Here is a 12,627-nt window from a genome sequence, read left to right on the forward strand (position 1 = left end):
TATATATATATACCCTTTTATATAAAAGGAATAGTATTTTATATGCTTGGTAATGTATTTTTTAAAGATTTATTTATTTAATTTCATTTGTTGTTGTTGTTATTTTTTATTTTGACCACAGAGAGACAGAGAGGAAGGGAAAGCAAACCTCCTGGTCTGGGACTAGACTGCAGGGCGCCATGTCAGAGTCCAGTGGCTCAACCACCATGCCACCTGCTGGCCCCATGTTTTTGTAACCTATTAAGCACAATGCTAGGGTCATCTTTTTATTTTTTTATTTTTTGAGAGAGATTTTTTTGCTGTAGGGCACATGCATTTGCCAGAAGAGACAGAAAGTGAGAAATCATCCCCAGGTGTGTGTGCCTTCCCAAGATCAGTCTAGGGTCATCTTTTAATATCAGATCGACACCATCCTTTTATAATGACTGTGAATGATTTCATCGCGTTGATGCATCGTGCTTTATTTAGCCATTTTTCTTTCATGGATGTTTGATGTTTCCAGCTAGGAATGCTGCTAAACACACTTTACAGTGTGTATGTAGGCTACCTCCCTGTCCCCAATACTGAGCTCCAAGTGTCATTAATGCCAAGGCCAAGAAAACCTGCTTTCACTTTCTGCAGTTGAGTACCAGCAATCTTTACTCCTCGGTATCTGCTCAGACACCAGATACTATTATTTAGGCAAAAAGTACTAGTTCTTTTGTTTACTTGTGAGGTTAGGTATCTTTTCCTTGATTGCCTTTTTATTTGAAGTAAAGAAAGGCCACTGCAAGATATAAAATTTTACATAAAAGTTAGAAAACCATGGCTTTCCAGGACCAGCAGTTGGCGTAATGGCTATGTGGCTGGACTCCCATGTAGTTGACTGTGGTTCAGGTCCTGGACCTGGTGGCTTAAACTCACACCGGGCTCAGGCGTGGCCATCCCCCCGGGGGGTGATTTCTCACTTTCGGTCTCTCTCTGTCTTTGTGGCGAATGCACGTGCCCTATAGCAAAAACCTCTAAAAACAAAAAACAAAACAAAACAAAAAAGAAAGCCATGGCCTGGCCAAGGTGGGGACTGGGAGAGCATTGCTGTGTAATGTCTGGGGCCTCATGGGAGGTCCAGAATTGTTTGCTGCCCAACAGGCCTGTGGCCCTGGCTGACTGGGGTTGTGATATGGCAGGGCCCTGTCAGAATCTCTCTCTCCCTCACCTCCTGCTCTTTCTGCTCTTATATGCTTTTCTTTCTTAATTAAAAAAAAAAAAAAGATATAAGAAACCCACTCAGAGGACAAGTTTCATATAGTGTGTGCCGTTCGGAATTGTTCAAGTATAGGTTATTGTAAAAAGTGCAAACCACATTTAGAAAGAGGTCTTAGTCAAGTCAAACTTAACACCAAACATTCCATATGGCAAATGTCTTTGGGCCTCAGCTGTACAATCTCAAAGTCTCAGGTCCCAGGAATCCCATCTTGAATTTGGGAGATATCTTATATTTAATAGTCGTTAGTTTTTTTGTGTGTGCAAACTTTCTATTCATATCCAGTGTCTGTTTTTCTATTAAGTATTCATGTTTTTCTTATTAAATTTTTTTGTTTCCCAGAAGGATGTACATGGGGGGAGGGAAGGAGAGGAAGTACCCCCAGTGGAGTGTGGTCTCACCACAATTCCCTTTTCCATTTCCCCACCCTGTCGAGATCTTGGGCATGCACGTACCTGTACTGAGCATGTCCTTTAAGCTACCAGGGCCAGGACTCCAACCACAGTTGGCCATGTGGGATCGGCTCCCTAAATCACTAGCTATGGGGCAGGATCTCTTATTAATTTCTAAGAATAATTTGAATATTGGAGGCATTAGCCCTTTTTGTTTGTTTGTCTTTTATAAAGGAAATGTAAACATTTTTACGTGGTCAAATCTACTTTTTTTTTTTTTTTTTTTAGGGAGACTTTTGCTATAGGACATGTGTGCTCACCAGAGAGACAGGGAGAGACAGAAAGATAGAATGCTAGCAATCACCCCTTCCCCAGGGGGGATGGTCATACTGCAATCCCTTTTCCTCCATTCTCCTTTCAGGATTTTGGTGGCTGTCACAGACACATGTGCCCAGCGTGAGTTTAAGCCGCTGGGTCTAGGACTCAAACTGCTGTTGACTATTTGGGAGTCCAGCAATGTAACCAGTAAGCATTTGCTGGTCCCAGCTTACTATCTTTTAAATTTTTTGCTAGAGGGTTTGTACGCTTGCCAGAGAAGGGGAAAGAGAGAGAGAGAGAGAGAGAGAGAGAGAGAGAGAGAGAGAGACCCCCCATGGGGCATGGTAACACTAAATTTTTCTTTCTCTATTTCTCCCTCCCTTCCCATTGGGATTCTGGGATTCATGCACATGCACTCAGTATGTTTATCAGTCCACCAGGTCTGGACTTGAATTGTGTAGTCAGTTTAGTCAGTTATGTGGGATCTAGCTGCCTCAACCACCACGTCATGGGCTGGTCCCCAAAATAATTTATTAAGGTGGTTCAGTTAGATTGTAATCTGGTGGCACATGTCTGCGGACAACATCATGACAGATGGTTTGAGTTAGATGTCCTGCTTTAACCTATCTGAAAGTGTTATGTTTTCACTGGGTCCTCCCTCAGTCTTGTTAGTCATCATGAAGGATCCCCCCCCACCCAAAAAACAAAAACAAAAACAAAAAAAACTAGGTGGAGTTTCCTCCCTCACTGAGCTGCAATTAGGTATTTGAGATACCACTAGCATGAGAATCAGAATGCAGTTCAGCACTGGATCCGAGTTCATTGACTGGTGTGTGTGTGTGTGTGTGTGTGTGTGTGTGTGTGTGTGTGTGTGGTGTCAGTGAAGGTTTCCTGGAGTTTATGAAGAATGGCCCAGTCTTGAAAGGATGTGACTAGGCAGGAGAGGAATGTTTCCAGCACAGGGCACAACGGTGGGACAGGCTGTTAGGAAACTTGAGTTCTAGTCCTAGTTATAATTCTTACTGGTTCCTGTGTGACTTAGGCCAAGTTTCAGTCCCCAGTCTTTTTTATCTGTGTTTTAAAGAGGTAAGAGTAGAATTTTTCCTAAGATTATTGTCATTATTAAAGTATTATGGTTTTACTGTTAAAAGAGAACTTTGGGGACCAGCAGTTGGCATAATGGCTATGTCACTGGACTGCCATGTGTTCGACCACGGTTCTAGTCCCAGGCCTGGTGGCTTAAACTCACACCGGGCTCATGTGCATGTGTGCCCAGGATCCCAAGAGGAGAATGGAGGAGAAGGGATTGTGGCGTGGCCATCCCCCCGGGGGTGATTTCTTGCTTTCTGTCTCTCTGTCTTGCGAGCACATGCACCCTCTCCAAAAGAAAAGAAAAAAAGAGATCTTTGTAAGAAATAATTAATTCAGCATTTACTGAAAGCTTTCTGAACTCTGGGCAGCATGCTGGGTTCTGTAGGCATGCAGCAATGGGTAAGACATTTCTGAAATTTATAGTTTTATGGGAGAGAAAAGTCACATGTGTTAGTGACACAAAAGAAGTGGGAAACACAGTGGGGAAAGACCATCTTGGTTTTAGGTGAAGACTTCAGAAAGATGAGGGAGAAATGGAGTTGGGATGGCATGAGCAAGTGTCTGGAGCAGGAGGGGGACTGATACAGAGTTTCCTTGGGGTGCAGCAAGCCAGCTTATTTGTCTGGATTTGTTCAGTTGATGCAGAGGGGTAGGAAAGTAGAAGGCTAGAAATGTAAAGTGGGCTTTGGCTTGTGGTGGAACATCAATACAGCAGTGTGGAACTCACATACTTCCTTGGCTTTTATCTCTGTGGGCTTTTTTTTTTTTAAATTTGCTATAGTGCACAGCGCTAGTGAAAGAGAGAGAGAGAGAGAGAGAAGGAGGGAGGGAGGGAGAGAGAGGGAGGAGAGAGAGAGAGAGAAAGAGAAAATGAGAAGGCTTTTGCCCCTGGGGTGGCCATGCTGTAATTTGTTCTCCTCTCAGGATTTTGGGCACATACACAGATGTTTGGCATGTTTTGCAAACTGCTGAGTCCAGGACTTGAACTGTGTAGTTGGGCATGTGGGATCCAGTTGCCTTCACACCACACCACCAGGTGGCCCTCTGTAGGCTTTTGATGGTTATTAGGCACTATGATGATGTAAGCTGTACTTCGAGATTAAGTTGGTGAAAGTGTCTGGGTGGTGATTGATCATACTCTAGGATTGACAGAGGGCAGTGCCAACAGTGACTGTGACATTGTGGAGGCTGAAAAGGATAAAGGTAATTAAAGGGAAAGCAAGCTAACCTTAAGCAGTGACTTGCCAGGAGGAAAGAATGTTGCCAGGAAGGGGAAAATGACTCCCCACGGGAAGTGAGGGGCAGGACTTCTAGACAATGGTGTGAAGGCAGGGCATAGCAGTGGTAGGAAACTGGTCATTCTGGTTCATTGTTAGGAAGACTTTGCTGGTCACTTGCCATTAGCTTGAAATTTTATAAATCAGGCAAGAATTTTCATATTTTATAAAAGAGATTGCTCATTATGAACTATAATACTGTAATTGTGTCGGTCCAGATAAGTTTGTTGGAATAGAGCTCTCCACCTCCTTTTCCTCAGTGTTGAATCTTGCCCATTACGCACATCCTGTGAAGGGAAACAGTGTGACGGGTTGGGGGGGGGCACATTTCCAAAGAACTTTTTGGTATCTCTACATCTTCAGGGAGGAGGGTGACCATTGTGCACTTAGGTGTGTTCCAACCCCCTTGGCAACCTTGGTTTTATTCTCACAATGGCTGGAGCAGACCACAGCTTGGGCTCATGTAGTCAGTCACCTCTGATGTGCAGAGGCGAGAGCTCTGAAGGGACCGGAGAGATGAGTTCCTGGCATGGATATGGATCTTTGATGTGGCAACAATTGTTTATTCTTCACATCGGAGGAATGAGAGCAAAGTTGCTTGGCAATCATGTGGGTGCTAAAACAATGGCCTTTGGAGGAGCAAGCATTCTAAATGGGATAAATTTGGCTTTTTCAAGAAACTGGCAAACACCCTGATTAGAGTGATCTAGGGGTAACCCATTTGCTAATCGAGTATTGGTAGTCTTTTCCACCTGGTTGCCTTTGTCCTTACCTGCTTTTCAGCTTCATCATCCACAGAGGAGGCTAGGAAGGTTTCCCCAAAAGGTGGATGCTGGTAAATGGAGGCCCCAGAGCAATAATGGTCTCAGCTTTCTCAGTGTATGCAGTTGTTCTTCGCTAGATTTTATCTTGGCTGTGTAGACTAGTGCCAGTAATCTTGCTGGGTCCTGGAGCACGGCTGGGTGGGCTGAAGTAGCACCGGCCCATCCCTGCAGTTTCGGAGCAACAGGGTGCATCCCTTTCGAGTCAGCATTCTGTAGGCAGGGCTGTCCATTTTTTCAGAAAGGGAGGGATGGTGCCACAGAGTGGAAAGAGCCCCAGAGCCAAAGCTTGGTTCTAATCCCAGTTTCATGACACAGAAACTCTGTGATTTGATGTACATTTCGTAATCTCAGATTCAGCCTCTTCTTCTGTAAAATACAAGATTATCTACTCCCAGTGGATACTGAAAGCTTTCTGAACTCTGGGCAGCATGCTGGGTTCTGTAGGCATGCAGCAATGGGTAAGACATTTCTGATTTTGCCCCTGGGGTGGCCATGCTGTAATTTGTTCTCCTCTCAGGATTTTGGGCACATACACAGATGTTTGGCATGTTTTGCAAACTGCTGAGTCCAGGACTTGAACTGTGTAGTTGGGCATGTGGGATCCAGTTGCCTTCACACCACACCACCAGGTGGCCCTCTGTAGGCTTTTGATGGTTATTAGGCACTATGATGATGTAAGCTGTACTTCGAGATTAAGTTGGTGAAAGTGTCTGGGTGGTGATTGATCATACTCTAGGATTGACAGAGGGCAGTGCCAACAGTGACTGTGACATTGTGGAGGCTGAAAAGGATAAAGGTAATTAAAGGGAAAGCAAGCTAACCTTAAGCAGTGACTTGCCAGGAGGAAAGAATGTTGCCAGGAAGGGGAAAATGACTCCCCACGGGAAGTGAGGGGCAGGACTTCTAGACAATGGTGTGAAGGCAGGGCATAGCAGTGGTAGGAAACTGGTCATTCTGGTTCATTGTTAGGAAGACTTTGCTGGTCACTTGCCATTAGCTTGAAATTTTATAAATCAGGCAAGAATTTTCATATTTTATAAAAGAGATTGCTCATTATGAACTATAATACTGTAATTGTGTCGGTCCAGATAAGTTTGTTGGAATAGAGCTCTCCACCTCCTTTTCCTCAGTGTTGAATCTTGCCCATTACGCACATCCTGTGAAGGGAAACAGTGTGACGGGTTGGGGGGGGGCACATTTCCAAAGAACTTTTTGGTATCTCTACATCTTCAGGGAGGAGGGTGACCATTGTGCACTTAGGTGTGTTCCAACCCCCTTGGCAACCTTGGTTTTATTCTCACAATGGCTGGAGCAGACCACAGCTTGGGCTCATGTAGTCAGTCACCTCTGATGTGCAGAGGCGAGAGCTCTGAAGGGACCGGAGAGATGAGTTCCTGGCATGGATATGGATCTTTGATGTGGCAACAATTGTTTATTCTTCACATCGGAGGAATGAGAGCAAAGTTGCTTGGCAATCATGTGGGTGCTAAAACAATGGCCTTTGGAGGAGCAAGCATTCTAAATGGGATAAATTTGGCTTTTTCAAGAAACTGGCAAACACCCTGATTAGAGTGATCTAGGGGTAACCCATTTGCTAATCGAGTATTGGTAGTCTTTTCCACCTGGTTGCCTTTGTCCTTACCTGCTTTTCAGCTTCATCATCCACAGAGGAGGCTAGGAAGGTTTCCCCAAAAGGTGGATGCTGGTAAATGGAGGCCCCAGAGCAATAATGGTCTCAGCTTTCTCAGTGTATGCAGTTGTTCTTCGCTAGATTTTATCTTGGCTGTGTAGACTAGTGCCAGTAATCTTGCTGGGTCCTGGAGCACGGCTGGGTGGGCTGAAGTAGCACCGGCCCATCCCTGCAGTTTCGGAGCAACAGGGTGCATCCCTTTCGAGTCAGCATTCTGTAGGCAGGGCTGTCCATTTTTTCAGAAAGGGAGGGATGGTGCCACAGAGTGGAAAGAGCCCCAGAGCCAAAGCTTGGTTCTAATCCCAGTTTCATGACACAGAAACTCTGTGATTTGATGTACATTTCGTAATCTCAGATTCAGCCTCTTCTTCTGTAAAATACAAGATTATCTACTCCCAGTGGAGAGACTAAAGCAAATGAATGAATGGTGTAAGTCTACCCTAAATAGTATAAATTGCTGTCTACGGTTATGGAACTTTGCTCCTTTTTATTGGTTTGTGTACTACCATCCCCATTTTGTTTTTTCTGTACATTTTACTTTTCATTTTAAAAAACTGAGATCCTCTCCAGGCTCTTATAAAAATTGCTGATAAAAAGTTTTAAAGATAATAGCTACTATTTTTTCCTCATTTAGACACAACAGGGTTTTTTTTGTACTATTGATAGTATTCAGTTTGTTACTCGAAGATGTCCCTTTTCTGGGCCTTGCTAACAATGAAACAAGCTATAACAAAGCTGAATTTCTGATCTGAATTCACAGATGAGTTAGGGTTGATAGTTAGGGTTGGGCTTTTTTACCCCCTAGAATTTTAAAGGCACATTCAACTCCTCATGTCTAGAGAGGATACTGAGACTGAGAGACTCAATAGCCAAACCAAGACTGGAGATCAGGTCTACTTCTCCAAGGCCTTGTTACTGTAATGTCAGCTCACAGTTCGGTTTACTTAGTAAAGGTGGTTAAGAAAAATCATCACGGAATTCTACCGCCTCTGTATTTAACATAGCACTGCTATTTAACTCTCCAGACCTGAAGTCTGAGAGTTTAACTCTTCTTTGGCTGGATCTTCAAATCAAAGCACCTCAACAAAGAACATTCTTGTTGATTCTAGAGAACTGAAAACTGCATGGTTCTTTATTACTGGAGAAGTGTTGGACCAGGGATCACAAAACCTCAGTCCTGGTTGAGAATGGTCTGTCTTGGGACCAGCAGTTAGCATAATGGCTATGTCGCTGAACTCCCATGTAGCCGACCGCAGTTCAAGTCCTGGACCCGGTGCGTTAAACTCACGCTGGGCACGTGTGCGTGCGTGCCCAAGATCCCGAGAGGAGAGTGGAGGAGAAGGGACTGCGGTGTGGCCATCCCCCCTGGGGGGTGATTTCTCGCTTTCTATCTCTCTGTCTCTCTCTGTCTTTCTGGCGAGCGCATACACCCTATAGAAAAAAAAAAAAAAAAGGAGAGAGAGAGAATGGTCTGTCTGCTCAATAAACTTAATGAAAGAAGTCAAGTTTAGTCTCTTTGAGCCAGTACTCACCATTTATACGATGAGAGGGAAGATAAGATGACATCTAGGGGTTTTGCCAGTTCTTTGGTTAGGGAATCTATGAACCCCAAAGGTGTGTGAGAGATTGGTGTTTTCATTTAGTTCTTTTTCAAGAATTATTTAATTTTATTTATTATTATTATTATTATTTTTAAAATTTGCTGTAGGGCACATACGCTCACAAGAGATAGATAGAAAAAGAAAGTGAGAAAGCTGGCTGCCAGGTCCAGGACTTGAACCTTAGTTGGCCATGTGGGAGTCCAGCACCCTAACCACCACACTACCTGCTGGCCCCTTCTTTGACTTCTTGAAGACTTTGCATTAATCAACTACTTTTTTCATGTTATTCTCCTATCTGGGAAACCTTCTATTTGTCTCTGCTTTGTCCAAAAGCTTTCTTTGTCCTTTAAACTCTGGGCTACATTTCACTTCCTCTATGAAGTCACTGTAGCACATACTATTTCTCCTTTTCGGAACTCATTTTTTGCCCTGTGTCTCACTCATCCATTAATCATGGTACATTGCTGTGGAATTTGTCGTTTTTCTATGCTTCATCTCCAGGGAGTAGAAGAACAAGTGTATACTGTGAATATAAGTAGAGTTAGCTATGTGATGTCAGGCTGGGCAGTTTTAAAAAATATGTATTTTATTTTAAAAATATGTAGTACATTTTCAAATAGGTGGATTTTTTTCTCTCCAAAAAAAGGGGAGATACAGTGAAAAAAAAAGTTTTTTTTTTTTTTTTTTTTTAACACCAACATGGTATACTCATAGGTACCTTGTTTTTTCTCTTAAATTTTCTTGGAGATATTTTCATACCAATACAGAGTGAACTTCCTCATGGTTTTAAATGTTGTATGGATGTACCCTAATTTAAGCAGTGATTGGGAATTTTTACTTGGGTAAAGTCCCAAGTGATTTAAAAATTCCAATGACCTTTGAGCCTGATCTGAGAAATGTGCTTTTCATTTCTCTAAAATTTATATTTTCATAGTGCTTTACAGTTTTTAAGTACTTTACATTCTTGAAATGGATCCTTAGAAAACCTCTGTGGGATAGATCATTTCTGTATATGTTTTACTAGGTAAATAGAGAAAGGAAATATCTGTTTAGGATTTTGCTGACTGTGGTGCAAGATTCTTCAATAAATGCTTCCCCGTGGCCTTTTTATGTGCTTTACTGGCAAGTAGAGGGTTTGCCTGAGAAACACAGGCTGCTTTGTCGGGGCTGATAAAAGTCTTCATTACTGCGTTTGTAACCATTTGTGAATTTACTTCCTTTACTTTATTTACTTCCTTAAAACCACTAGAGCATGTAGAAAAGGATCTCCACATAAATGAAGCTTTGAGAAACAAAACAAATTAGAAAGAAGATATGCAAAGGATCTTTTTATAGATTAAAAATGTTTAGTCTTAAAAAAAACCCTAACTGAAATATGTGTATGCTGAACAAAGTGACACGCTTAATGGGATTGAAAGTATTTATTGAGATGACTGTGGGTCCTTAAGTAGTGAAATGGTTAGAGCTGAGAAAACTAGCGACTTTGTTTGTTTGTTTGTTTGCTATAGGGTGTATGCATTGGCCAGAGAGAGAGAGAGAGAGAAATCACCCCCTAGAGGGGATGGCCACACTCCAGTCCCTTCTTCTCCATTCTCCTTTGGGGGTTTTGGGCATGTGCACACATGCGTGCATCGTGTGATTTTCCAGGTGCCTGGTCTGGGTTTCAAACTCTATAATTGGCCATGTGGAATCCAGCTGCCTTAACTTCCACACCGTCTACTAGACCCAAATAGGGATGTTTTGTCCTGGGATTCGAAGTCATCTGGAATTTGGGGACAGCAGATGGTATAATGGTTACGTCACTGGGCTGCCACATAGTTGATCACAGTTTGAGTCCTGGATCCAACGGCCTAAAACTCACACTGGGTTCGCGTGTGTGCATGCGTGCCCAAAATCCCGAAAGGAGAATGGTGGAAAAGGGATTCCCCCCGGGGGGTGATTTCTCGCTTTCTATCTCGCTGTCTCTCTGGTGAGCACACACTCCCTATGGCAAAAATCTCTCTAAATAAAAAAGAAAGTACAGCCTTAGCTGTGTAATGTGACTTATTCAGAACACATAGATTAAATCGGGAAGCAACTTCAGTTTTTTTTTTTTAATTTTTATTTAATGCAGAGGAGATTCTTGTTACTATAATGTGTTGCTTCCTTCATAATTTGATGAACTAAGTAAAGTTGATTAAGAAAATTATCAATGAATTCCACTGTCTTCTGTATTTAACAATAGTGCTATTTAATTCGGTAGTACTGGGTTAGCCCAAACTGCTAATTCAACTACCTGGATATTGAAGTGTGTACTGAGCAGGTAGTGTGGTGGCTAAGGTGCTGGACTCCCACATGGTTGACTGTGATTCATGTCCTGGACCTGGTGGCTTGCTTTCTCACTCTCCCTTTCTCTTTCTCTAGTCAAATTAAAAAACAATAATAACAAATAGAATTAAATAAATAAAAATAGTTCTTTTAAAAAATTCAAGTGTGTACTTAGGTTATTGCAAGATCAGTAATCCTTTATATACACACGTATACATATGCATATATATATTCGATAATAGATATATAATTTTATATGTATATGCACATATATGCATATTATATAGGTACACACACACACACACACACACACACGCTATAGAATGCAAATTTTCTTTCTTGTTTTTGATTGCCAGAGAGAGAGAGATGGAGAGAGAAAGTATTCCCTTAGTGGGCTATAGCCATGTTGAAATTCTTTTCTTACCTTTTTCATCCCATTAGGACTTTAGGTGTATATGCACACACATGCACACACACACACATGTCTTCTGGGGCCAGGACTTGAACAGTAGTTGGCCACATGCACTGTGCTACAGGGCTGGCTTGGAATGCAGGATTTTAAAAACATTTTTGCTATGAGCTTGTGGGGAGAGAGAGAGATAGAAATTACACTTGAACTAATGAAAAAGCACTCCCCACCCCTAATCCCCCATGGGAGGATGGCCACACTGCGGTCCATTCTCCTCCATTCCCCTCTTTGGATTTTGGGCATGCATGCACATGTACACTGCGTGTTCTACAAGCTGCCGGGTCTGGGACTTGAACTTTAACTATGCAGGCATCCACATGGCACCCAGCTGCCCAACCACCATGCCAATGGCTGGCCATGGAATGCAGGTTTTTTTAGCAAAATATTATTAGCCATTTTGGTGAGTCCTAAATATTTTTGCTACTTATTCTCTCTCTCTCTCTCTTTTAAGGCTTTTGCCATAAGGCACATGTGCTTGCCAGAGAGAGACAGAGGGAAAGTGATTTTTCACTTTCCCAGGGGGATGGCCATGCCCCAAATCCCTTTTCCTTTATTCTCCTGTCTAGATTTTGGGTACTCTGCACATGTACCTGGAGTGATTTCCAGGTCTGGGACACGAATCATGGTCAGCCATGTGGGAGTGTCCAGCACCTTAAGCACCATGCCACCTGCTGGTCCCCATCCCGTTTCTTTCTAATGTGGACCAATTAAATGACTACAAGTATTTATCGTAGATCATCCACGGAGCGTAGCTTATAGTAATAGAGGCTTGCTTGAAGTGAACCAAACTGGGGAGGGCATGAATCATGGGCAGTGCGTGGGGCTAGCAGCTGAGCACACGCCCCCACATTTGCTAGTTTATTCTCTTCATTGGTCTCTAAAAGGGCAGAGAGCAGCGTGTTGTGTTCACACAGTGAAGGTGTCGTGTGCTGGTTGGCGGGTGGCTTTACACGGCTCTCTTTTTGCCCCTTAGGTTCTTTCCCATAACCTGTGCACGGTCCTGAAGGTTCCACACGACCCCATTGCCCTTGAAGAGCACTTCAGGGATGATGACGAGGGGCCTGTCTCCAATCAGGGCTACATGCCGTATTTAAACAAGTTCATTTTGGAAAAGGTATGATTTTAATCTTTCTTGCTTCCATTGTTTGATTTGCATGTTTCCAGTGGGCCCTGGAACCCCATGGTGGTGAGTTCACTGAGGAGTTGGGCTGGGAGGCATCAGGAGTTACATGAAGAAGGAAGAAAGAATGAGAACCCGAGGATGCTTCATATTCTTCCTTCTCTTCCATTTTCTTCTACAGCTTGGTGTGATGTTTTTCTAATGTGGTTTGTTCTTTCATAATAAAAACTATGTTTTATATTAATCTATACCCTCTCTGAGTGATTTAACAAAAATTTTTAAAAAATCTGGTTC

At 42.9% G+C, this 12,627-nt stretch overlaps 1 protein-coding gene across 1 annotated transcript in view; it reads left to right on the top strand.

The window, feature by feature from the left end:
• Nucleotides 1-12,627, top strand: part of SWAP70 (switching B cell complex subunit SWAP70) — a 102,559-nt gene that overhangs the window by 22,391 nt on the left and 67,541 nt on the right. The window contains exon 2 of the mRNA XM_006162930.3: nt 12,187-12,327. Coding sequence (XP_006162992.1) covers nt 12,187-12,327 — 141 coding nt within the window. The remainder of the gene's footprint in view (nt 1-12,186; nt 12,328-12,627) is intronic.

Source organism: Tupaia chinensis, unplaced genomic scaffold (assembly GCF_000334495.1).
Source record: "Tupaia chinensis unplaced genomic scaffold, TupChi_1.0 Scaffold141165_1, whole genome shotgun sequence".
NCBI classification, from domain to species: domain Eukaryota; kingdom Metazoa; phylum Chordata; class Mammalia; order Scandentia; family Tupaiidae; genus Tupaia; species Tupaia belangeri.